The sequence below is a fragment of the Callospermophilus lateralis genome, chromosome 7 (assembly GCF_048772815.1).
Source record: "Callospermophilus lateralis isolate mCalLat2 chromosome 7, mCalLat2.hap1, whole genome shotgun sequence".
NCBI classification, from domain to species: Eukaryota; Metazoa; Chordata; class Mammalia; order Rodentia; family Sciuridae; genus Callospermophilus; species Callospermophilus lateralis.
In genome coordinates, this window is record NC_135311.1 from 124,157,241 (window position 1) to 124,183,384 (window position 26,144).

Genomic DNA, 26,144 nt, shown 5'->3' on the forward strand with positions numbered 1-26,144 from the left:
ATTCATTATTGTGAAAAAAACCTGTTTTCTATGAAATAGAACTGGTTTTTATTGGCCATCTTTTGGTTGGAAAAACGATAGCCCTGGTTTGTATGCCTTTAATGGGAGGAAATAGCTGTTGGGCATATTTTCAAGTGTATATTACAGATAATTTAAGAAAACATGCAGAGAAGGAAGGTTGGAAATAATAATGTGTGTGTGTGTGGGGGGCAGGGCCTCACACAGAAAGGCATCTACCCTGCCTCTGTGCTATATCCCCAGCCCTTTTTTAAAAAATTAATTATTATTATTATTATTTTTTAATTTTGAGACAGGATCATTGCTCAAGTTGGCTAAATTGCTTAAGCTGGCCATGAACCTGGGACTCTTTCTGCCTCAGTCTCCTCAGAAGCTTGGGATTACAGGTGTATACCACTGCTCCTGGAGGAAATACATCTTGTGAGACCACTATCTAGTTATAATAATAATTGTGTGTATTTCCAGATGAGTGTCATGTGTCATTCCAGTTCATAACTCTCTAGTTCTCAGATACTGCTTTTTTTTTTTTTTTTTTTTTTGGTACAGGGAATTAAACTCAGGAGCACTTGACCACTGAGACACATCCCCAGCCCTATTTTGTATTTTGTTTAGAGACAGGGTCTCACTGAGTTGCGCATTGCTTGCTGTTGCTGAGGCTGGCTTTGAACTCGTGATCCTCCCGCCTTAGCCTCCGGAGCGGCTGGTATTACAGGCATGTGCCACTGTTCCTGGTGATACTGCTCCTTTTTGATCATCTCCTAGGCTGAACGACCAATGGAAGATCTTGCTGAGCTTGTGCAAAAGATCCATCTAGGCACTGGGATACCATAATAAAGGATAAATAAAGGAAAATAACAACTGTTGGTGAGAATGTGGAGAAATTGGAACTCTCATACATTGCTAGTGGGAATGTAAAATGGACCAGCTGCTATGGAAAAGCTCTTAGTGGTGGCTCAAAAAATTGAACATAAAATTATCAGACTGGGATGTGGCTCAGTGATAGAGTGCTTGCCTAGCATGCATGAGGCCATGGGTTAAATCCCTGGGATATAGCTCAGTTGGTAGAGTGCTTGCCTCACACTTATCAGGTCCCTGGATAAATCCCCAGCATCAGAAGAAATAAAAAAAAATCCCCAGAACTACAAAAATATAGAGTTATATAACTGAACAATTTCCTTCTAGGTATATATCCATCCCCTAATTGAAAATAAGTACACAGCCTGGTGTACTTGGTGTACATGGTGGTGCATGTCTGTAATCTCAGGAAGCTAGGGCAGGAGGATCACAAGTTAGAGGCCAGCCTCGTCAACTTAGTAAGACCCTGTCTCAAAATTTCTCAAAATTAGAAAGGGATGGCTGGGGGTGAAGCTCACTAGTAGAACACCCCTGGATTCAATCCCCCAACCAAAAAAAAAAAAAAAAAGACAAGTGTTCAAATAGTGTACATACCTGTTTAAAGCAGCAATATTTCACGAGAGCCAAAAGGTGGGAACATCCAAATGTCCATGAACTGGTGAACGGATAAACAAAAATGCTATAGTGGAATATGATGCAGCCATAAATGAAATTCTGATACATAACAGACTTTGAATAAGCTTTGAAAATATTATGCTAAATGAAAGGAACATATACAGAGCAATCACATATTGTATGATTCCCATCTATGTGAAATATCCATAGATATGAATAGGTAAATTCATCGAGACAGAACACATCAGTTGCAGTCAAGAACTGGGGAGGAGGGGAATGGAGAGTAACTGCTTAATGGACACCAAATCTCCTTTTGAGGTGATTATTTTGAAAGTAGATAGAGATGGTGGTTGCACAACACTGTCAATGTACTAACACCCACAGAAATGTTCACTTAAAAATAGCCGACTATATCTTGTGTGTGTTTCACCATAATTCAAACAATGCGCACTTAAGGGATGGAGCCCTTTAAGGATCGAGACTGGGTGGGGGAGGTGGGGCCAGAGAGGCGGGCTTGTGAGAATCACGTGAGGCAGCGCCTGCGCAGAAGGGTCACGTGGTGGCTGGGCCGGGGAAATGGCGGCTTCTGGAGAGAGCGGGGCTTCGGCCGGCGGAGGCAGCACAGAGGAAGCATTTATGACCTTTTACAGTGAGGTGAACACAGAATGAGGAATACTGGAGCCTGGAGATCCCACTCGGGCCTTTTTTCCCAGTGGACGGAGGCAGTGGATCTCCTGGCTTGGACCGTTGGCCGGCTCCTCCTGTCCGGCCTTTGGGGCAGCGGGGTTTGGGGGTGTGTGCGCGCCTCTGGCAGCTATAGCTGCTGGGGGAATCCCCTTGCATTGTATGAGGGATGGGTGCCCGACGTTTGGAGGGAGAATACCAGTGTGGCCAGCGAGGTGCCTGAGCGCGGGCACAGTGCCCTAAGACATGGAGGCTTGGGCTGGCAGAGATTGGGCCCTTAGTGGGGGTGACTTAGCTGTCTTATTCTAAACAGAAGCCATGACTCCTCTGTAGTGAGTTGTATTAGTGATTATTTCTGTGGTTCACCAACACTAGGCACTGCATCATGACAGGTAGGCATTACATTCCCTCCCCCCCCATTTTGCAGATAACAAACCTGAGGTATAGGGAGGTGAAGTAATTTGTTCGGGATCTTACAGCAGGTAACAACTTGGTGTTAGGACGGGAGCATGCTTGGTCCGAGCTTTATTTACTATTGCATCTCCAGCGCCTAGGGTACAGTAGATGCTTGCTAAGTATTTGTTGAGTAAATGAATGAATATATGAAAGAAAAGCATACCGTTTGGACTCTAAGGCCCTCAGGTTGAAGTTTTGCAAGGCAATTAACTTGATTTGGGTTGAATTCTTTCAGGGCCTTAATCTTGACAGTCATCAGTTTACATGACTATAAAACAAGGAAATTAATATTAAAGCAAGAATTTTCATTAGAATTAAGGGAGTTAACATATAAAAAAGGGTTTTACAAACTATAAAGCACAAGAATCTTTCCCAGAGTTAAAGTAAAGCTGAAGATGGGATCTCTGTAAGAGTGTATGGATATGAGGAAATAGTTGTGAGTTAAATAGTTAAAATTAATAGTTAAAATTGTGGACTATGCCTCATTTAACTTTTATATCTGGTATTTGTAAACTTTTTTTTTTTCCTTGTGATACTGGAAATCGAATCCAGGGCCTTGTGTGCTAGGCAAGAGCTCTACCACTGAGCTACATCCCAGCTAACTCTGGGATTTGTAATGGCACTTGTTACATGGTATCTTCTTCATAGTATTACATTTAAAACCATGAATTAGCACATCCTTTTTAATCTGTCCTTTTGAAATACTTCACTTAAGTGTAAATATATACAGGTCCATGCCCTGATACTAAAGTTTATTGACTTCTAATGACTCAGCAATTATATTGGGACTTGTTTTACTTACCATCTCTTAATTTAAAAAAGTAGCAACCTTTGTTTATTTGAATCGGATGGGAGAAAGTGCCTAAGGAAAGTCTTCAGTCATTAACCACTATATAATGAGCACTTGCCATGCACTACTGTTCTGTTTAGGCTCTGGGAATATGGTAGTGAATTATTGGAAAAGATCCTATCTTCATAAAGCTTGCATTCTGTAGAAAAGGACCATAGACATATACAGTGTAATATGTAAGTAGGAATAAGGGTTATGAGTGTAAGTATTGTGAGGAAAATAAGTCTTGAAAAGAGGATTAGAGAGTATGACAGGAGTGATCCTTCTGTTTTAGAGTGAAGAGAGAAGATGGTGAGAAGGAATGACTTTTTTAAGTTATTGAAATTCTTTCCAACCTTGGTTTGACCATAGATGGTATAAAACATACTAGAGATTCATTCTAGCCAACATTCCAACCTGACAGTGGCATCTAGGATGTTTCCTCAGGACTACCTAGTGTTTGTTCTCCTTGGCATTGTCTTCCAGACAGGGATTTTTGCTAATTCTGTTAGAGATATGTGGGAGGAGTTATTTGCTCCTTCCCTTGGGGTTATTAATGCTGCTTATAGTTCATGATTCATTGTAACCATTGTATTTTTTTAAAATAAAAAGTTGTAAATTAAGTGTAAACATATAGAAGTGAATCTTCCATCATTAGAGTGGAAACTGAGGTTGGTGGTCATGACTTATTTATCTTCAAATCCTTTTTTTTTTTTTTTGAGGGGGAAGGCAGTGCTTGGGATTGAACCTAGTGTCTTACTCTTTGAATCCTTTTTTTTTTTAAAGGGAAAAAGAAGTTTGATGCCTGTTCTAGAGTCAAACTGCTGGGATATAAATTCTACTTTTACAAAGTTAGGAAAAAGTTGGTTAACCTCTTTAAGTTAATTTTCTTATCTGCAAAATGGGGATAATAGTAATACCTATCGAGTAGAATTATTTAGATTAATAAATACATGTAAAATTATTATGTTATTGAAATTCAGTAAATAGTAGCTGTTGTAATTATTCCTCAGTGTTTAGCAGAATATCTTGCACATGATAGATGTATAAATAATTGTTTGCTGAACATGTTACTGAATATTATGTTAAGATAACTTTGAGCTTATTATTGAGGTTACTAATGAATTGTTTAATCCTCTTTAGGTGAAACAAATAGAGAAGAGAGATTCAGTTCTGACGTCCAAAAATCAGATTGAAAGATTGACCCGTCCTGGTTCCTCTTATTTCAACTTGAACCCATTTGAGGTGAGCTGATTGATGTTGCTGTGGTCTTTCTGATATCTGCAGGCAGACTTATATCAGAACACACAGTTAATTTGTATCTGTTGGGATTCAGAAAATTCTGTAGTAAAGAACTTTATGCAGTAGGTAGGTTGTCTTTGAACTTGAGTAGTTTTACTGTGAGCACAGTAGGCAGCATGTTAAAGAAAATGAGATGGTCTTTGCCTTTGAAATGTTCTCCATTATCTTTAAAAAAATTTTTTTTTCAGGTGTAGATGGATACAATACCTTTAGTTGTTTATTTACCTTTTTTTATGTGGTGGTGGGGATCGAATCCAGTGCCTCACACATGTTAGACATGTGCTATACTGCTGAGCCACGGCCCTATCCCCTCCATTATCTATTAGCAACCAAAATATACAATATTTTCAGATGTAAAGGGGTAGCTAGCCTTAAAAATTTAGGATCCTTGATTTAAACTACTCGTAAAACAAGGTGTGTAATTCCAGTGAGTAGGGAGGCTAAGGCAGGAGCATCACAAGTTTGAGGCCAGCCTTGACAAATATAGGCAAAAAATAGAACAAACAAGAATAAATAACTGTGTTTAATCCCATCTAAGAGATATAGTCACTCCTGTTGAACTGTTTTATTTAAAAATAGGATCATACACTTCATAGTATTTTTTGGAGGGAGCTGGAGGAGCTGAGAATTGAATTCAGGTCCTTGGTAATGCACTTCGTCACTGACCTATAGCCCTAGCCCCAACTTTATGCTATATTATGCTATATTATATTGTTATAAAAATATTTTCTTACAACATTTTTAAAAAGTTTGTTATATTTAATAATTTCTTTATTGTGACAGGTTCAAACTAGCTTCTAACTGTTGACATTTATAAATAATTTTGAAGTGAATATTGTTATATTCATAATATTCATAGGGGGAAAAGTGAATATTGTTATATTCATAATATTCATAGAGGGAAAATCTGAGATACATAATGGGGTGATGTTTACATTTAACCTATTCACATTCTCTGTGTACTGTAGTATATATGCTATTTAAGTGGTCATTTTACTATATTGTTTAGGGGATAATGACAGGAAAAAGTCTTTATGTTTAATATAGATGCATTTTTATTCTGAATGTTGTGTGGTGTTGTTGTTTTTTAAATATTTTCTTAGTTGCCAATGGACCTTTATTTTATTTTATTTATTTATTTACATATGGTGCTGAGATTTGAACCCAGTGCCTCACACATGCTAGGCAAGCTACAACCTCAGCTGTTTTTCTAAGTGTTTTTGATCCATATAGTTGATTGAATCTATAGATGTAGAATCTGTGACTACAGAGGGCTAATTGTCATTGGCATTTTCGTCTGATTGATGAAAAGTGACAGATTATTGGGGACCAGTGTAAAGGCTAGAATTTTAGTGCACTAGTAGTTGATATCATTCTAGAAGTGGAACCAACTGCTTCATAACTCTTGTTCTGAGCATAGTAAGTAGTTCTGAATATGTGAAGATAGATGTGTTAAAGTTGCATCCTCAGGAAGGTGTGAAGTTATGTTTAGGCAAGATTCTATGACTGTCCTTTAGAACTATTGTCAATTATGTTTCATATGAACATGTCAGCTACTTTGTATATGTGTTAGTATATGTGATTGCCTTACAAAGTTGCTTTTTTTTTTTTTTTTTCCCCTGGGATGTTGCTGTTGATTGAAATCACTGAGTTATAGCCTCCCAGCCCTAAAGTTACTTTTTGATTCAGAATTATGTGTTATTAGCCCATTAGAAAAATCTGTGACTTCTGTTTTTTAATGTAGTACCTCTTGAGACATTAAATGAATCAGATCTTCTACAAAGGTATGCATACTGGTCTTTTTCTAGTAAGAGGAGACACTGCAGTGATGGCTGTCCTCAAACTTTTTTTTTTAGTTGGTACTGGGGATTGAACCCAGGGGTGCTAACCACTGAGCCACATCCCTAGACTCTTTTTTTTTTTTTAATTTTTGAGACAGGGTCTTACTAAGTTGCCTAGGGCCTTGCTAAGTTGCTGAGGCTGGCTGTGAACTTGCCATCCTCCAATAGTCCTTACTGAGCAACAGATAGAAACTGGGAAAGTTAGATTGGAAGTCTGAGAGTTTTATTGCAGAAATCTCTATCCAGGAAGCATTGTTCATGTGTTTTTCTTTCCTTCCTGCCATTTCTTTCTTTCTTTCTTTTTTTTTTTTAACGTGGTACTGAGGAACCAACCCAGTGCCTCACGCATGCTAGGCGAGCACTGTACTACTGAGCCATAACCCCACCCCCTCCTTTCTACCATTTCTTTATTTGGACACATTTCTTTAAGCCATTATGTAAGCATCTTTCTTAGGAATTCTATAGTTGTTACTATTATTATTTTCATTATTGGGGATTGAGCCTAGGGATACTTTGCCACTTAACTACATCCCCGGCCTTTAAAAAAAAATTGTTTTGAGACATGGTCTTGCTAATTTGTGGAGGCTGGCCTCCAATTTGTGATCTTCCTGCCTTAGTCTCAACTCACGGGGATAACAGGTGTGCCTGGCTCTACAATTATTCTTTTTTTTAAAATTGGAGATTGAATCCAGGGGTGCTTAACCATTGAGCCACATCCCCAGCTCTTTTTATTTTTTATTTTGAGACAGGATTTCACTAAGTTGCTTAGGGCCTCATTAAGTTGCTGAGACTAGTTGTGAACTCACGATCCTCTTGCCTCAGCCTCCCCAGTAGCTGGGATTATAGGTAGGCCATAAGCCCAGCTTCTGTGATTATTCTTAATCTAAAGGCCCTCCCTCCACTTCCTTAAGGTTAGATGTACTCTGACCTTTGATGCTCCTTTTGAAATTGTAAGGATCCACCAGCCAGATCCACAGACCTTTTCTATTTATCCTGTTCAGTATTTCAAGGTATTTATTTTACAAGACTCCGGAACTTACACATTATTAGCAGATCAGGGAGTTCAGGTGTGAACTAATACCACATTCCTGAAGATCCCAAAGGAGACTACTGTATGAGTTCAGGAACTTATCTGAATGCCACAGTAAAGTCTTCTTCCTGCCCCACAGTGTGATGATTTATTAGCTCTTTGAGGTTCAATACACTGCATCTCTCTCATTACTATATCTCCAAAGCCTGAAGCACAATGGAGTTACAATAAACCTTTGCAGAGTTGGAACACACAAAAAAAGTGTTTGCTTTTTTTTTAATTCCAGGGATGGGGATTGAACCCAGGGTTCCACATATGCTAGGCAAATACTCTACCACTGAATTACATCCCCAGCCTTATTTTTATTTGAGACAGTCTCAATAAGTTGCCCAGGCTGACCTTGAACTTTTGATTTTCCTGCCTCAGTCTTCCAAGTAGCTAGGATTACAGGTTTCATCTCTGCTCCTAGCACCTCTTTGTTTTCTTAGAGCCATACTGGCAACCTGGTGTTACTCATTATTGTCAGGATTACTTTTTATGTTCTACTCTAGAATCTTATGTTCTACTCTATCTTCAGTGCTTCTGAAGTTTGTACTGAATATAGAAAATTGATTTCAAAGAGGTTTGGGTGACAGGTGTAAAACATTTATTTTCACTATTTAATGGCTACTTTCAACTCTTCAAGACTGAGGGTTGAATTAGTTTTGTGTGCTTTTGGTGCTGGGGTTTGAACTCAGGGGCACTCTACCCAGCCCTCTTTATTTTTTGAGACTGGGTCTCATTCTTTATTTTTTGAGCTGGTCTCAAACTTGCAGTCCTGCCTTAGTCTCCTAAGTCACTGGGATTTCAGACATGTGCCACTGTGGCCATTGTGAGTTGATTAGTTTTGAAGGCAATTGGTGAATATTTGTTGCCAGTGATCAGTACATATATGATATAAAGTTTGGAAAAATAACTTTTTTGTGTGTTTGTGGGGTCTTTTTTCTTCTTCTTTTATTTTTTTATTTTTTTTTTTACCATATGTGAGAAAGCAAGCTGTACATATTCTAACACTTCATTACTAAATACCTTAGCATGCATCCCAAAACAAGAACTCTTGGGCTGGGTTGTGGGTCAGTGGTAGAGTGCCTGCCTAACCATGTGAGGCGCTGGGTTCGATCCTTAGCACCACATAAAAATAAATAAATAAAAGTGAAGGTATTGTGTTCATCTACAATTAAAACAAAAACTAATAATACTGTCCCATATAACCACAATACTATTACCACACATAAAAAACATTGATTAAATTATATCATCAGGCATGTATGATGCAGTATGCCTGTAATTCTAGTGATTTGGGAGCCTGAAGCAGGAGGATCAGAAGTTCAAGGCCAGCCTCAGCAACTTAGCGAGGCTCTAAGGAACTTAGTAAGACCCTATCTCAAAATAAAACCTTTAAAAAGGGGCTAAGGAAGAATATAGCTCAGTGTTACAGCGTCCCTGGTTTCAATCCCAGTATCATTAAAAATAAATAAATAAATAAAAGACATAATCCAGCATATATAATCGACACTCAAATGGCCCCACTTGTCCCCCAGATCTCCTGTATAGCAATTTTATGCTTTTAACTGACCCACTATAGTAATCATTTTTTCTATCTGTGTGTATCCCATGACATGCTACAAATCTCAAATATACACCATAATATGTATTTTTTAAAAGAACCTACCAAGATTTATGGAGTACATTTGGCATGATTAGTTCTAAACTGTAATTTTTTTTAGAGACCTTTTTGTGAAGATGAGAGAATTTCCATTTTTTATCATTCACTTTGGACACCTTTTAGGGTCCTTAAGCTTTTCCCCTAAACCAATGGTTCTCCTTTGAATATTTTTGTATGTAAAGTTAACCTCCCCTTGTTGGTAATCTTAAATGGCTTTGCTCTTCCTATTAAGTGACTCCCAATTCTGTGTGTGTGTGTGTGTGTGTGTGTGTGTGTGTGTGGTGTGGTGTTGGGGATTAGAACCCGGGTCCTTGTGCATGCAAGCAAGCACTCTACCAACTGAGCTATATCCCCAGCCCCCAAATCTTTTTCCCTTGGGAAGATATCGGTGGGTACACTGACTCTTGAAAATTTTTGTTTTGAAGTAGTTGGTCTCACTTCTCCCTTATCCTTGATTGTGTGCCTAGTATTTGAGAATGGGTATGCTCCTGTTATACCCTTTAAAAATCTGTTAATTGAAAAGCCAGGTGTGGTAGTGTGCACCTGTAATCCTAGAGACTCAGCTGAGGCAGGAGAATTACAAGTTTGAAGTCAGCCTTGGCAACTTGGTAAAACTCTGTCTCAAAAACAAGAAAGAGCTAGGACTACATAGCTCAATGGTAGAGTGCCTCTGGATTCCATCCCCAGGATTAGGAAAAAATAGTTTATCAATGCAATAATGATTATTCTGCTTCATTGCCTACTAGTTGCTATGGCTATTGGTGGACTATATATTTTAAAATCTTTATATTACTTGTTGCCAGGTATTTCTAAGACCCTGCAAGTGTTTGACTAAACTTAGAAGACCTTTATTCAGTTTTGATTTTTCTGTTCTGTATTTTTATTTCAAGACTTATTTTCATTTTTTCACTTTGCTTTCTTTATTTACCAATCCTCATTTCTACTAACTTTGGAATGTACTTATTTCTACCTCAGTCATCGTTCCTTATGGGTCTGTCTCAAACTCTACTATGATACAGATCATATGGGACTCTTGTTAAAATGTTTGTTATAATTTATTCAGGCCGAAGTGGGCCTATTCTTCAGTATTTCTAACATTCTTTTTAACCTCTGCTTTTTTGGCACCATCCTCAGGCCCTAAATACCAAATAAACATGCTATGTGAAACCCATGGACTGTACTACGAACTCATCTACTTATACCACTCTCTTCTGTAAAAAGCACTTACTATAGCAGTTAAAATATGTGCCCCTGCTAGGTGAAGTGGCACATGCCTATAGTTCCAGCAACTTGTGAGGTTGAGGCAAGAGGATTGCAAATTTGAAACCAGCCTCAGCAACTAAACAAGACCCTGTCTCAAAAATGAAAAAAGGACTAGTGACAGAGTGCCCCTGAGTTCAATCTCCTGTACCACCAAAAACAAAAATAAAAACAAAATAAAAAAGTTCCCCCTATTTATTTTTGCATTTCTAGTACATATGAATATATTCAGGTAGTAGTTATAAGATAAACATTTGAATGAATGAGTGTATTTGTGGTGATTGGGTCAGAGTCCTTGATAGGGAATGTCAACACCAGAACGCACGCATCAGGTTAGAGAAGAGTGATGAAATTTGTTTTTTTTGAAACTGTGTTGCTCAAAAAATATAGATGTCCCTGTCATTTGTCTGTACTCTACCTCTACAGAGTTGGAATCAGACTTTCCTAAAGTGGGTCCCATGTATTGCTCACAATGATTCTCATGTTCACTCAGGGTTGAGAGTCATTGGGCTATGTAAATTACAAAGTGATCTTTTCTTACTGAGGTGAAAATCAGGTAGGGTGTAATTTTTTTCTTGAGTTGCTGTGCTTTATTTACATTTGTAAAGAATAAGGGGAGGTGGGATGGCTGGTACTTAACAAATGAAGGAGAAATATATTTTCTCATGATATAGAAATATGTCTCTAAGGTTATGGAGTAGCTCAGGGGTTGAGTGCTTTCCTTGAAAATAGATTCTACTTTCCAGCATCACAAAAACAAAACAAAATATGTCTCTGGGTGTAAGGTATATCATTTTCTGATGGAAAGTTAGCATTATTTAATTGAGAACCTTAAATCAATATAGCTTTTATTCTGTTAGTGACTTGATCATTTGTATTTCTTGAGCAGTTTTTGGAACTATGTGCCAGTCAGTGTTCTAGAACAAAGGGTACTGTTCTAAATGCTGATTATAATTTTACTCTGTGTGTGTGTGTGTGTGTGTGTGTGTATGTGTGTTGCTGGAGATTGTACTCAGGGCCTTGTGCATGCTGGGCAAGTGCTCTATCACTGACTGAGCTATATATCCCAGCTCTATTATATATAATTTTTGGCTACCTCTCAAATATAAATTATTTAATCTTTTTACAATTTTGATTTTGACTCTTGCAGGTTCTTCAGATAGACCCGGAAGTGACAGATGAAGAAATAAAAAAGAGGTTTCGGCAGGTACAAAACTATTTTCCTATAATAGAGTTTGAATCTTTTGAAAAATCTGTAAAACATATGATTCAACCTGATACTTTTGGGCCAAAGTTTAAACTTTTTTTCCCCCAACTTAAGACTAGATAAATGTTCTTTAAAAAACTCATAATGATAAAAGATATTAAATAACTTAATGACTTTAGCTTACCTGTGAATAGAATGAATTTTATATCCAAAGAGAATCTCTCCAGCCCCTTAATTTAAGAATAGATTAGTAGAATTTATATGGAGTCATGCTTACTAAATCCCCTGTCTTCTAGGAGAGAACATATTAAAGTGATTCATAACACCTTTTTATCTTCGATCTTCAATAATTTTTTTTTAAAGAGACAAGGATCTGCCTATGTTACCCAGGCAGACCTTGAACTCTCAGGTGATCTTCCTGTTTCAGCATCCTGAGTTGCTGAGTTGTGTACCATGGTGCCTGTCTTATTTTTCAATTTTATCTCCCAACTTACGTAGATATCTAAGAAATACCTGGTTTAACATTGAGAGTGCTTTTAACTGGAGATGGGGTCTCATTGTGTTGCCCAGGCTAACCTTGAACTTGTGATCTTCCTGCCTCATCCTCCCATGTAGCTTGAAATTACAGGTGTACATTACCTTGCCTGACTTAAAGTTCTTTTTGAAAGTTCCCCAGGAAAGTAGATCTACCAGCCTCTGATTCTTGGCCATTCTTATGTTTAATGACTTGAACTACAAAGTTTTATAGTAACTTTTTTGAAAACAGTCTCAGTTTTCACAGCTGAATAACCTAGGAGTTGAATGATGATATTCGTTATAATTTATCTTTGCAAATAGGGTTTTCTATTTTATTATATTTATTTTTTAAAATATATTAATCATATTTTAATTTCATGCCAAGGATACTTCAAAGTTAAAAATTAGTCATTTTGTGAAGATATTTGCAATGTTATCTGAAACTGAATTCATTAACTATTACCGAAAAAAAGTGCCTGGATTTCTTTTTTCTTTTTCCCCCCACATATGTGGGCTTTCTGTTTTATACTTTTTGGTAATCTTCCCTAACTTCTTTGATGTATTTCATATTTTAATATTACCTAACCAGTGCTGAATGTAATACTTCAGTTTTGTATGATATGCTTGTTGATATTCAGTATTATGTTTGCTTCTTCAGTGAATTTTCTCCATATTGCTGACTCATAGTCATCTTTTGATCTACTGTTAAGCCAAAATTGTTTTTATCTTTGCCTGCTCAGTCATTTCCCATTATATAACGCTATAACTTTTTTTTTTTCTGAGCTCTACTCTGCACTTAAATTTGACTTTTTTTCCTTTTCCAAAAATCTTGTTTCCTCATATAATGCATTAGCAGTCTTTTCCAATTTAATAAGCAAGCATTCAAGTCCTTAATCTAAACAGCTTTTTATGTATCTAAGAACTCATTAAGAGTCAAGAATTTTTATTGAATTATTATATGGCCTTATAAGAGAGGCATTGGAGCTGTATGACTTTAGTTTAAATCTTGACTGTACCACCCACAAGCAGTATGAGTGAACTTGGGCAAGTTTCTTTAAACCTTTATGCCTGTTACTTTCTTTGTAAAATTCATGAATATGTATTTAAAGCACTTAGAATGTCTTGGTGTTTATCATGTCCTCTTATATACTAACTATTGTCAATATTTACTAGTATGCTAATTTCTTTACTTATATTAATCTCATTCATACAACAACCTACTTAGATATAGGTACCTAATATTCTTCCATTTCTAGAGCAGGAAACTGAGGCAGATAGAGGTTAGATGAGTGACTCAAGGTCTCATACTAGTAAGTGATTTAAGTTGGAAATTAGACCACAGGATTATGGCTCTAGTAATGCTCAATTTAGCTTTATATTCCCCTCCCCGCTTTTGTATAATGGCCTAATTTCCCATTTGTTTTTGTTCCTTAACACAGTTCCTTGGTTTGAAAAAGTTGGGTTTTGTCTGTCAATAACATTATGTCAGGTATCTTAATTACAGATGTCTGGAAGAATCACCTGTGTAAGTTTTCTTTATTTTTTCACTTTCTTATTATGAAATTTTTTTCCAAATATTTTTTTAATTGTTGATGGATCTTTATTTCATTTATTTACTTATATGAGGTGCTGAGAATTGAGCCCAGTGCCTCACACATGCTAGGCAAGTGCTCTACCACTGAGCCACAACTCCAACCCTTATTATGAAAATTTTATATTTTAAAAAGAAAGAACAAAAATACTCATATACCCAACATCTATGTCTAGCATTCACTTCATTAACTGTATATCTTTGAATCATTTGTAAATTGCAGACACCATGATGCTTCACCCCTAAATACTTCAGTATATATCCCCCCAAAATAAAGGACATTCTCTTGTACAACTACTTATCTCATCTAACAAAATTAACAATAATTCTTTATTATTATCTGAAACCTGTTGTAATAGAGGTTTATGAAGTTCAGGTGCCAGATATTCAGGTCAGAGGATAGAAAGTAGACATCTGTATTTTTTTTTTTTTTTTTTGATTGTTCAAAACATTACAGAGCTCATGATATATCATCTTTCATACATTTGACTCAGTTGGGTTTTGAACTCCCATTTTTACCCCAAATACAAATTGCAGAATCACATCGGTTACACACTCACATTTTTACATAATGGCATATTAGTGACTGTTGTATTCTACTACCATTCCTATCCCCTACTATCCCCCCTTCCCTCCCATCTTCCCTCTGTACCTCCTCTGCTGTTGTTCAATTCTCTCCCTTTTTTCCCCCTCCCCCTTGCCCCTCACAACCTCTTATAATTTTGTGTAACATTGAAGGTCTTCTACCATTTCCATATGCTTTCCCTTCTCTCTCCCTTTCTCTCCCCCTATTCGTCTTTGTTTACTGTTAGTCTTTTCCTCATGCTCTTCCTTCCTGTTCTGTTCTTAGTTGCTCTCTTTATATCAAAGAAGACATTTGGCATTTGTTTTTTAGGGATTGGCTAGCTTCACTTAGCATAATCTCCTCTAATGCCATCCATTTCCCTGCAAATTCTATGATTTTGTCATTTTTTAGTGCTGCATAATACTCCATTGTGTATAGATGCCACTTTTTTTATCCATTCATCTATTGAAGGGCATCTAGGTTGGACATCTGTATTTTTGAAAAGATGTTTGTAGTGTAACTGGAACTGAGACCCACTATTTTATATTAGGGGTTCTTTTAGGAAAAGTTTATTTTAGGAAAGATGATTTATCAGACCTACTTTGTCCCCCTCAGTGCTCAGCATAAGGATCAAAATAGTACTTTTTGATTTCCCTCTTCCCCTCAATTTTTATAACATCTTCATGTTAGCCTTCCATTTGGTCTCACATTTGCGTAAATGTTTCCCACTTGTGCATTTACTTTTTGAATTTTGTTAAAGACCAATATTTTGGGGCATTTGATGAGATTTGTCAAAATTTTAAAAATGCTTCCTACTGAGCCTTTTTTGGTCATAGTATCTTAAGCATTTTGTGTAGTAAAGGGAATGCAATGCATTCCAAGAGTTACTAAATGTTTCTCTTATTGATGATCCTAACTTTTCTTGTAGTTGTCCATATTGGTGCATCCTGACAAAAATCAAGATGATGCTGATAGAGCACAAAAGGCTTTTGAAGGTATTTGTAAATTTACCTGCTTCTGAGTAATATATTTTCAATGCTAGGAGCTAACTGTTCCTTGTTCTGAAAAAAGAATGTTATAGTTTTATTTTCTGGTCATGAAAAAGCTGTGGATTTCAGTAAAACAGTTGTTTAATGTTGCTGTTTGAGCAGTAGACTTTGGGGGTTGGGAATGTGGCTTAGTGGTAGAGTGCTTGCCTATCATGCATGAGGCCCTGGGTTTGATCTCCAGCACTGCAAAAAAAGAAAAAGTAAACCTTAATATTGTTAAAACTTTTATGTGCCAACAAGACAGTTATTGCATAGGATATTTTTTTTGAATATAAAAAAATAGGAAATATTTTATCTCTGAGTTTTAATCTAGATCTGGTGTATTTAGCCTTGAGGTTGTACTAAATTTTTTCCAAGGCTTTCAAGGTTATTGTTATAGATCAGTGCTTTTAAAAAAAATTTAGTTTAACAAGTAAATAATTTAACAAAGTAGGGAATGCTTTTAGACAGCACAAGTCCATTTACACTGCCTGAGTATAGTTCAGATTTTCAGAGGGTGTTTGCAGAAACAGTTAATTTCAATGTTTTGCATTAGCTGTGGACAAAGCTTACAAGTTGCTACTGGATCAGGAACAAAAGAAGAGGGCCCTGGATGTAATTCAGGCAGGAAAAGAATACGTGGAACACACTGTAAGTATTTATAGTGCTGCTGTGTTTATAGGAAGTATCAGCAAGCCTTGGGCATCATGTAGGAGGGTAAATGTAACATAGTAATGCCTATCAGCATTACTTCTGACTACTTATGTGGTCTCCACCACAGATCTGTTGTAGTCAAGAATAGTGTGTGCCTAAAGATAAAATTCACCCCAAGACAAGAGCTCAGGATAAGGAATGCCTAGGATACTGCTCCTCTCTTTCCCAAACAGTACTGTGTTGTAGACAGAGCTGCTCATTACATGTTGCCACATTTCCACTCATAGTAGAAAAGTGATTCAGCTGTGTGATATGATGCTTGATTCTCAATTTTTGTTCTTGTCCCTGTGAAGGGCTTGGAACGTTGACTTGAGAAGTGCTGGCTAGGGGATCTGAGTAAAGTTTTTTTTTTTTTGTTTTTTTTTTAAAGAAGGTACATATTCATGTTAATAACAGAGTTGGAAAGAAATTCAGATATGGCTGGTGTTTTTTGTTTTTGTTTTTTGCTTTTGGGGAATTTTATAAATCTTATAAGTGACGGGAAGAGGCATGCTTGAGGTAAGAAAGGTCTTTAATGTTTTACTTGCTGGAGCAAGAATCTCAAGGCTGTTATAAGAGATGTTTCAATGGTGAGTGAATGTGGAATGTGACCTGCCTTTTGAAGAGCTTTGGAGTCTGAAATAGAACTTTAATAATAATAATTATAATAATAAAGAAGAATTCAATTTAGATGAATAAAGTAAATTTAAAGAAGAGATGAAGGACCATAACTGCATCCCGCTGGTCATGTGTTGGAAATGGCACCTGTAGGTCCAATCCTAGTAGATATCAGAAAAGTGCATGACCTTTTCTCCTTAAGTCATTGTAGTAGTTAAGGAACCCTTCCTTTTTGTATTTTACCTGTAAGAAAGTCACCCTTAGACTTCTTTACCACAAGGTGGCAGTAGGGCCTTTCAGAGCTTGGAATGCACTTGACTTTTGGATGATATAATAGGTTATTTAATGCAATGGTATCAATCTTGTGTGAATAGGTATATTTGATTTTTTTTTTAAGACTCAGTGGTGGCTAAAGTGATAAAAATATAAGTTAATGTGATGTGAAAATTATTGGTTTCAGGGAGTTTCACAGTGAAAAGGAATAAGAATGTAGTTGTAGAAATGCTAAAAAAAAAATCCTACTTACACTTATGCCACAATTTTGTAGCTTCTTCTAAAATGTGACAAGCAGTATTTTTGTTGTTGTTGTAGTTTTTATTACTGAAACTGTATAACCACAAGTCAAGAAAAGTAAACAGGTAATCTGTTCAGCGTAGCAAAGGCTATGTGGATCTAACTCAGTCTTAGGAGTTGCTGATCCTCCAGATCCTCTCTCATCCTTTCTGGTAGATTGGATTTTAGATGAGGTTAGAGAAAGGACCTAATGTTCCTAGTTTTCCTTAGTTGCATTGCTAAGTTTTTTGTTTGTTTGTTTTGGTGAGGGGAGGCTTGCTGTTTCTTACTGTAAACTTCCTGTTATGTCTATACCTACAGAAAAGTGTACACATCAGATGTGTGCAGCTCAATGGATAGTCTCAAAGTGTGGGTGCTCATCTTCTGATGAAAAAAATTCTTTTTAGGTAAAAGAGCGGAAAAAACAATTAAAGAAGGAAGGGAAACCTACAAATGTAGAGGAAGATGATCCTGAGCTGGTAAGTTAGATATGAGAAAAGCCACTCTATCTTGTTTGATTGGTTGCACTGATTGGTGGGTTTAAAGAGAGGGAGGCCTGAAAAAGATGCATATGTGCTGTAAACATTTTAACTTAAAATGTTATAATTGTACACTGAAACATAATTTTACATTCATTCACCTTACTCTGATGAAGGACTGTCACTACTACTTTGGGTGTACATCTGTTGACTGGAGTTTGCAGTTGACTATTGTATAAGCCACGCACACCAAATATTATCTGCTTTTAATTTCTTTTGAAGTATACTGTAAACTTGGATTCTTTTTGAAGCAATCCAAGAAATATGATTCATTTTTTAGTCTTTTCCAGATTTCTTGTATGTAATTCACCAGCAATTACTTTTTAGAACTCAAGTGCAATGGATCTTTCAAAGAAACAAGCATTTATTTTATAACTACATTCATCAATTTCTGAGATTTAAATCCCTGTAGCTATTATAATAATTATAGCTGGCGTAGAAAGCTTTGGGAAGAATATAGCCAACCCTTGGTAACAGATGTCTGTCTGTTGGTCCTGGGTGTTCATGGTGCTTCAGGTGATGCTTTGCAGAGAAAATAGTGGGTTTTAGATAACCCATGGATTATTTAGTGGACATTGGTTAAGGGAGATTCTACTTTTTTTCTAGGGAGGGGGTATTACTGGGGATTGAACCTAGGGTTGCTTGACCACTGAACTATAGCTGTTTTTATTTTTTATTTTGAAACAGGGCCTCATTAACTTGTTGAAGCTGGCCTTAAATTTGCAAACCTCTTGGCTCAGCCTCCCAAGTCACTGAGATTACAAGCTGTGCCACTGCACCTGGCTTTTTATTCATTTATTTATTTTTGTGGTACTGGAGATTGAACTAGTTGCTGGGATTACAGGTGTGTGCCACTGCACCCAGTTATTCTTAAGAACTCCTGAAACTATAGAATTAAAAGCTGGTGGAAATCTGGGTATGGTAATATCCCTGTAATCCCAGTGGCTTGGGAGGTTGAGGCAGGAGGATCATGAGTTCAAAGCCCGCTTTAGCAATTTAGTGAGACCCTAAGAGATTCAGTGAGAGCCTGTCTCAAAATTAAGGATAAAAAAAAAACAGGCTAGAGATGTGGCTCAGTGGTTAAGCGCTCCTGGTTTAAGCTGGGGTGGTGCATGCCTGTAATCCCAGTGGCTGAGGCAGGAGTTCATAGCCAGCCTCAGCAATTTAGCAAGATCCTGAGCAATTTAGACCCTCTCTCAAAAAAAAAAAAAAAAAAAAAATAATAAAAAAAATAAAGCTAGTGGAGAGGGAATTGTGTGTTGTTTTTATTTTTGTTTTTTAATTCTTTTTAGTTGTAGATGGACACAATACCCCAATTTTACTTTACTCCTATGTGGTGAGGATTGAACCCAGTGCCTCACCCATGCCAGGCAAGTGCTATACCCTTGAGCCACAACCCCAGCCCCGGGACTAAGGTTTTATTAATAACTTTGTGTGATAAGGGCTAGGTCACTTACTTTCACTTATTTCTCTGTAATTTTTATAAATTCTTTAAGGCTGTTATATAATTCACTTAAAATTTTTAAAAAATATTTATTTTTTATTAATTCTTTGGTGCTAGAGTGCCAGGGGTGCTTCACCATTGAATCATATCCCCAGGCCTTTTTCTGTTTTTATTTTGAGACAGAATCTTACTATTGCTTAGGGCCTTGCTAAATTGCTGAAGTTGGCTTTGAACTTGGGATCCTGCTGCCTCAGCCTCCTGAGCTGCTGGGATTACAGGCATTCCCCACTGTACCTGGCTTATAATACACTTTTAAAAAAGGCTCTTTGTGGGCTGGGAGTGAGGTAGAGCACCTGTGTACCAGGTATCAGACCTTAGGTTTGATCCTCAGCATCAGAAACAACAACTACCACTTCTGTGTCTTTTCCCCAATGCTGTATGATCAGTTTTGTCACTGTGTTAGGTGCATACAACTGAGATACAAAATGGTGGTAGTTTGAACAAGATAGAGATTTGTTGTCTCTCCTGTATGAGAGTGTTGGGGAGGGTGGCTGCTGGTGTGGCAGCTCTATACTGTGTGTCATCCATGGTCTTGGACTACTCTGTTCTTTGGCTTTATAAACAAGGATGTTGCCCCATCCTCATAGTTCAGGATGTCTGTCTCATCAGTCACCCATGTGCCAAACAGGAGAATAGAGGAAAGGGGGAAGAATCTCAAAAAGCATTCCAGAAGTTGTATATATCCCTTTTCCTTGCATCCCATAGACTAACTAATACTTAAGTTATAGGGCCATACCTAGCTACCAGGAAACCTGGGGAATACGGGCTCTTCTTTTTTTGGTTACTTGGGATTTAACCCAGGGGTATTTTACCACTGAACAAGCCACATCCCCAGTCCTTTTTATTTTTGAGACAGAGTCTTACTAAATTGCTTAGGGTCTCCTTATGTTGCTGTGACTGGCTTTGTATTTGCCATCTTCCTGCCTCAGTTTCCCAAATTGCAGGGATTACAGGCATATGCCACAGTGCTTGATGGAAATACGGATTTTTATGTTGGGTGACTTTGTCCCTTAGGGGATTATAGTGGAGGGGTAACAAGTAGCTCTGCCTTATTAGTAGACCCTTGAGACTTATCAGTTTCATAGCAACCAGCTTACTGCCTAGCTTTGGTCTGGCTGAGTAGATAATTGTAAAATATTTGTGAAAAAAAGTAAAAATTATTATTACAAGTTCTTTGGAGGAGAGTACCCTCTAAAACATCAAGTGGCGGTAATAGAGTATAGAATTCTTTTAAGAGCTTTTTGCCAGAGCCAGATTCCTGGTGCCATCTGTGTTTGTGGTAGAAGAGGAAAGATCTCTTAGGTTGACAGATGATTTATCTTCTAAGAGCAGCATTGTTAACTGGTTCTCTCTGAAGAATCTTTTTTCATTGCTGGGTTTTAATCTGCTTTTTCTCTTGGGCTCCACATGCAAGTACTTGATTCAAAGTTGTTGTAAAATATTTAATTTTATTTTCTTTTATCCTTAATTTTCTTATAGTTCAAACAAGCAGTATATAAACAGACCATGAAACTCTTTGCTGAGCTGGAAATTAAAAGAAAAGAGAGAGAAGCCAAAGAGATGCATGAAAGGTACACATCTGTACTTCCTTTGAGCTATATCTAAATGCCTAAATTAATTAACTTTGGTCTCTTGGGATTTTCCTAATGAAGGAATTGGATAGTACATCATTTAAGAGACTTTCTAAAATAGTTATCTGAAATTGCCAAGATTTTGAATTACCATGGTAAGAAGTGTTGTTTGACTTTTGGGAAATACTAAATTGACCTGTCCTTTAGGGATTTTAGTTTTACTCAGAAGTATTGTGTGTTTCTTCCTGACTTTCTGGAATAAAATAGGCACGGTAATTAAGGCCATTGTTACTGAGGCCAGAACCTTTTATGGGACTTGTAGCTGCAGCTTTGGTGAGTATATAATATTGTATAATGTAATCATTTATACTAATATATGATTTCACTTAATCATCAGAAATATGGAGGCTAGTTTGGTTCCTGTATTTTGTATTGTTGGCTGGAGTTTAGCAGTTGAGGTTGTGTGATATGTTATTTTAGAATTGGGTGTTGGAGATCTTTTTGATAAAGAAACTCATTTCTCTGAAATAAGGTAGTCTGTGTTCTCAACATAACTTTGTTGCTGGCTAAACCAAACATTTTAGATTACTAAATGCCAGGCTTTGATTACTTTATCTTTCTTTATAACAGGGATGGCTATGTCCTTCCCAAACCCCTGCCCACAGTCATATTTGCATGTTTAGAATGAGACCTTCACAAAAATGTTTTGAGCCCTTTCCAGACAGCCATCTTTATAAACTTCTAAGGAATTGATTGACTTTATATGTTTGCTTCTATAGGGATATACCTTAAATTTTATGGTTAACACAATTTGTAAATATCACATAAATATTGTGTTCTGTCTTTTCCACTAGGAAACGACAAAGAGAAGAAGAGATTGAAGCTCAAGAAAAAGCCAAACGAGAAAGGGAATGGCAGAAAAACTTTGAGGTAAACTGCTAAAGTGGCTAGGGATTCTTATTTCAGGATAAGGAAACTTGGTTCCTGCAGCATTCCCAGGACCAACTGGGGCAAACAGAGGGAAATGGGATATGTGGGGAAGAGTAGGAGCTGTAGAGGTTGAGTCTGGTCCTGACTCAACCTCATAAGCTCTGTAGCTTTGACAGGGGCAATGAGGATCATCAAGTGGTTTTTTAGAGATTGTGGTAGGCAAAGCTGCAAAGTGGGCCTAAGAAAAATGGATTGTGCATTTAATTTAAGGGGGTAAACATAGTGTAGTACCCTACCTAGAGGACTGTTAGTAGAAACTGAGGTCCTTGTGACCCCTGTCTTTCCTGCTGAAATTTGAGGTTTTTGAACTTGACTCTTCTTTGATATTCTTGGTTATATACTTAAACTGCTTGGTCAATTTCTGGGTTGTAGCATCATTTGATCTTCCTTCTTTGTCTTTTTTTAAATTCTTTTAGTGCTAAGACTTGAACCCAGGGTCTGTGACATGCTAGGGAAGCATTTTTACCACTGATCTATAGCTCCACCCACTGGTCTTTCTTTTATACAATTTAGGACTCAGGGTTGGTTTGTGGGAGGCGGTCTCGCTGAATGACTGGCATTCTCCTTCCTGTGATCGGAACAGGCTCTGTTGGTCACTTTCATAGTGACCTGGATATTGCCCCGATCCTCGAAGTAGCAGAATGTGTCTTTCCTGTAGCCCCATGGATTGAGCTACGCTCACCTGTTCCTTTGTGATATTACTCCTTTGCCCTGTTTGGGATAGAAGAATGTTCCATGGAAATGCCCTTTGTGTGTCCCCTGCTCTTGCTCTGCCTTTGGGTGTGGCCTTCTTAGATGTCAGTTAACCTGCTGATAGGATACACTCCGAAGCTAGACTCACACTCCTGAAATCTGACCCCTTGCCTCATTTGAATGGCTTTACCTCGATAAAAGGGTTCAGTACTCACTCTCTCTCCTTCTGTGGACCCTTAAGGTCAGAGGAGTCATCACAGGACCCCCAAAGAACAGGTATCTCTGTCTCTTGTGTGGTTATTTTGTACAGCCCAGTTCCCCTGGAGTGACCCTGAGTGTTTTTGTCGCAAGGAATGCTGCATTGGTTAACTAGAATTGATGACTTTGTTTCTGTGCCATGTATGAAAAGAAAGAAAAGAGCATGTCCCTTGCTAATAAGATATAGATTCTGTGGCCCTCTCAGCACAGCTGGCTTTGGTGCCTTCATCCAAGTTCAGGAGAACAATAGGAAGGTGTAGTGGAAAGAATGGCTGGACTGCTGGCTAGCTGTATGACTTTGAGAAAATAATTTAACCTTTCTGAAATCCAGAGAAATTTGTGAAATGCTAGTTGCAGTACTACACACTGTAGTAAAGGTTAAAAATAACATATGCTAGGATTGGGGATGTAGCTCAGTGGTAGAGCACTTGCTTAGCATGTCCCAGGCCCTGGCTTCTATACGTAGCTCTGGGAAAAAAAAAAAAAAAAAAAAAAGGAGAACGTATGCTGACCACTTAGCCCAGAGGTCTCCAATAAATGAGGACCTCATTATTGTGATGAGTATTACTCATTGTGCCTCCTCTTCCAACCTGTGACTCACTCTGCTCCTGGGAAGTGGTATTAGACTCCTGGGTCCCTGGAAGTGGGAGAAAGCTTGGCTCTGTTCTATTCTTGTATTATTCCAGAGGGCTGAACTGGGCTGGGCTACAGAGGGTGGGCAGATGGCAAGGCAGGGTCAGGCCCTTCCTCTTATTAACTAGTCTCCTCACCTCAAACTTGTTTCTTTCTTCTTAGGAAAGTCGAGATGGTCGGGTGGACAGCTGGCGAAACTTCCAAGCAAATACAAAGGGGAAGAAAGAGAAGAAAAATCGGACCTTCCTGAGACCACCGAAAGTAAAAATGGAGCAGCGTGAGTGACCCTCCTGGGTCACAGCCACAGAAGCTTCCCCCAGCTCTCTCCTTCCTGCTCTGAAGGACTCATTCTTTTCCTCCCACCTCCACCCCAACATAGAATAGTTTTGCTTTTTAGTCCATTTTGTTTTCAATACAATTTAATATCGATCAGAGTAATTCTTTTGTACATTGAAATGAGGGGCTCTGTTTAAAAAAGACTCCCCCCCACCTGTTACCCTTAGAACAACCAGGATTGGAAGGTGCCACCATTGGTGCTGCCTTCTTTTCCACAGCCTGTAACTTAATGTTTTGTACTTCACTGAATTGTGATGGTTAGAAACTCCATAGTTTGTGGAAATCATCCAATTAAACATATTGCTTACAGTGGTGTTGCTGTGACTTCAGAGACAAGACTGGGCTGCATTAGGAAGCCCCTTTGCCTCAGTTTTTGTTTCTGGGTATGCCATCTTTTGAAGCCCCGGATCAGAAAAGAAAGGCAGTGTGGGCATACAGAGCAGTCGCTTGATGCCCTGAAGTCCTCTTGTATTTGGCATGTGCCCTTCTGTCTGACTGACCAATCAGCATGAAGCACTGAGCCACTTATAAACCTGTTCCAAAGAGCTAGCCATCTTCCATCCAGTACCATTGTGTCCTAGCCTGTCTGCATTCGTTAGTGGTAATATTCTTTATGTATAATAAATTTTTATACCCAAACCACTGATGTACTCTCCCTCGGATGTTATTCCAAAGATGGGTCCCTTGTCTAGCTTGCTCTAGTCCTGAAATTGGGGTTGAACATACATAGCTCCCTACCAGTTTCTTCACCTGCAAAAGGAGAGCTGGGGATGTAGCTCAGTCCTTGCCTAGCATGTGTGAGCCCCTAGGCTTAATCCCCAGTACCTCACACACAAAGACTGTGGCTTTTCTTAGGGAAGGTTTATCCTTGGTGTGTTTAGAATAGCTACCATAGTGCAAATCGTGTTGCCAGTGTACTGTTTTTTTCTGTGTAAAATGAGAATACTGATTTTTTGTTTGCTTTTTTGTCATTTTTTTTTTCTTTTTTATACTGGGGATTGAACCCAGGGGTACTTAACCACTGAGCCACATCCCCATCCCTTTTTTGTATTTTATTTAGCGACAGTGTCCTGCTGAGTTGCTAAGTGCCTCACTAAGTTGTGAGGCTGGCTTTGAACTAGTCATCCTCCTGCCTCAGCCTCCCAAGTTGATGGTTGTCATTTTTTCCTTTTTTTGAGATCAGGGGTCTCACTGTGTTGCCCAGGCAGGTCTCAAACTCCTGGGCTCAAGTGATCCTCCACCTTGGCCTCCCTATAGTCACAGGACTTTAGGTATGTACCACTGCATCCAAGCCTGAGATACTGATCATTTCGAGGATTAAATAAAACAATGGATGAAAGCATCCAGCTTATAGTATATCCTCAGACATTCTGCTTGCTATGAGAGAGTGGATCAGCCCTCAGGAGGGGCATAAAGGGAGAAGTGAAGAAGATATGTGAAGGTGTGAGAAGCTGGGTGATTCAAAACAAGGCTTTTTCCTTTTGTAGTATCAAAAGATGAGTAAACAAAATGATCATGAAAGGCATGATGTCTGCTAATATCAAGATATAACAATTTTAATTTGCTTCTTTGCACAAGGAAATAGAAAGTTGGTTATCTTACTGTCCTTTCAAGTACAGCTGAGCATGTCCAAACCTTTTATGAATGGGTGGGTGTGACTCTGACTAGTGCTAGATTAAGGTAGAAAGAGGTTGTGTTCAGTCACCCTACCTGGCTGATAAGTGTCATGAGGTAGTGCAGTCTGCAGGGAGCAGCATTTGATGGGTTTTAGGCAGGCAAAGTGACACCCTTCCAGCATGTTGGTGCTATTAAATCCACTCCTTCCTTAGAGGTCAACCATGGTTATTAGCTTAGCAGGCCTGAAGAGCACAGCTTTGCCATCAGTTGTGCTAGAGTTTTAATTTTTTTTTTTTTTTTTTGGAAGTACTGTGGTTTGAATCCAGGGGCATTTTACCACTGAACTACATTATTTATTTTATTTATTAATTTTTTTAAGTGGACATAATATTTTAATTTTTACATTTATGTGGTGCTAAGGATCGAACTCAGTGCTTCAACCATGCTAGGCGAGCACTCTTATCACTGAGCCACAACCCCAGCCCACATTATTTATTTTAAATTTGAGGCTGAGTCTTAACTAAGCAATTGAGGTTAGCTTCAAACTTGCCATCATCCTGTCTCAGCCTCCCAAGTCACTGCTATTACAGGTGTGTGCCACTGCACCTGGAAAATTGTTTTACATTTAGACGAGTTCC

At 38.0% G+C, this 26,144-nt stretch overlaps 1 protein-coding gene across 1 annotated transcript; it reads left to right on the forward strand.

Annotated features, from left to right (window-relative positions):
- The first annotated feature begins 2,044 nt into the window (after window positions 1-2,044).
- Window positions 2,045-24,535, forward strand: Dnajc8 (DnaJ heat shock protein family (Hsp40) member C8). Its single transcript, XM_076863123.2, has 9 exons — window positions 2,045-2,142; window positions 4,601-4,702; window positions 11,746-11,802; window positions 15,403-15,469; window positions 16,059-16,153; window positions 17,773-17,844; window positions 20,888-20,979; window positions 21,834-21,909; window positions 23,716-24,535. The coding sequence occupies exons 1-9, from the start codon at window positions 2,065-2,067 to the stop codon at window positions 23,836-23,838; spliced, it is 762 nt and encodes a 253-aa protein (XP_076719238.1). The 5' UTR covers window positions 2,045-2,064; the 3' UTR covers window positions 23,839-24,535.
- Window positions 24,536-26,144: the final 1,609 nt, after the last annotated feature.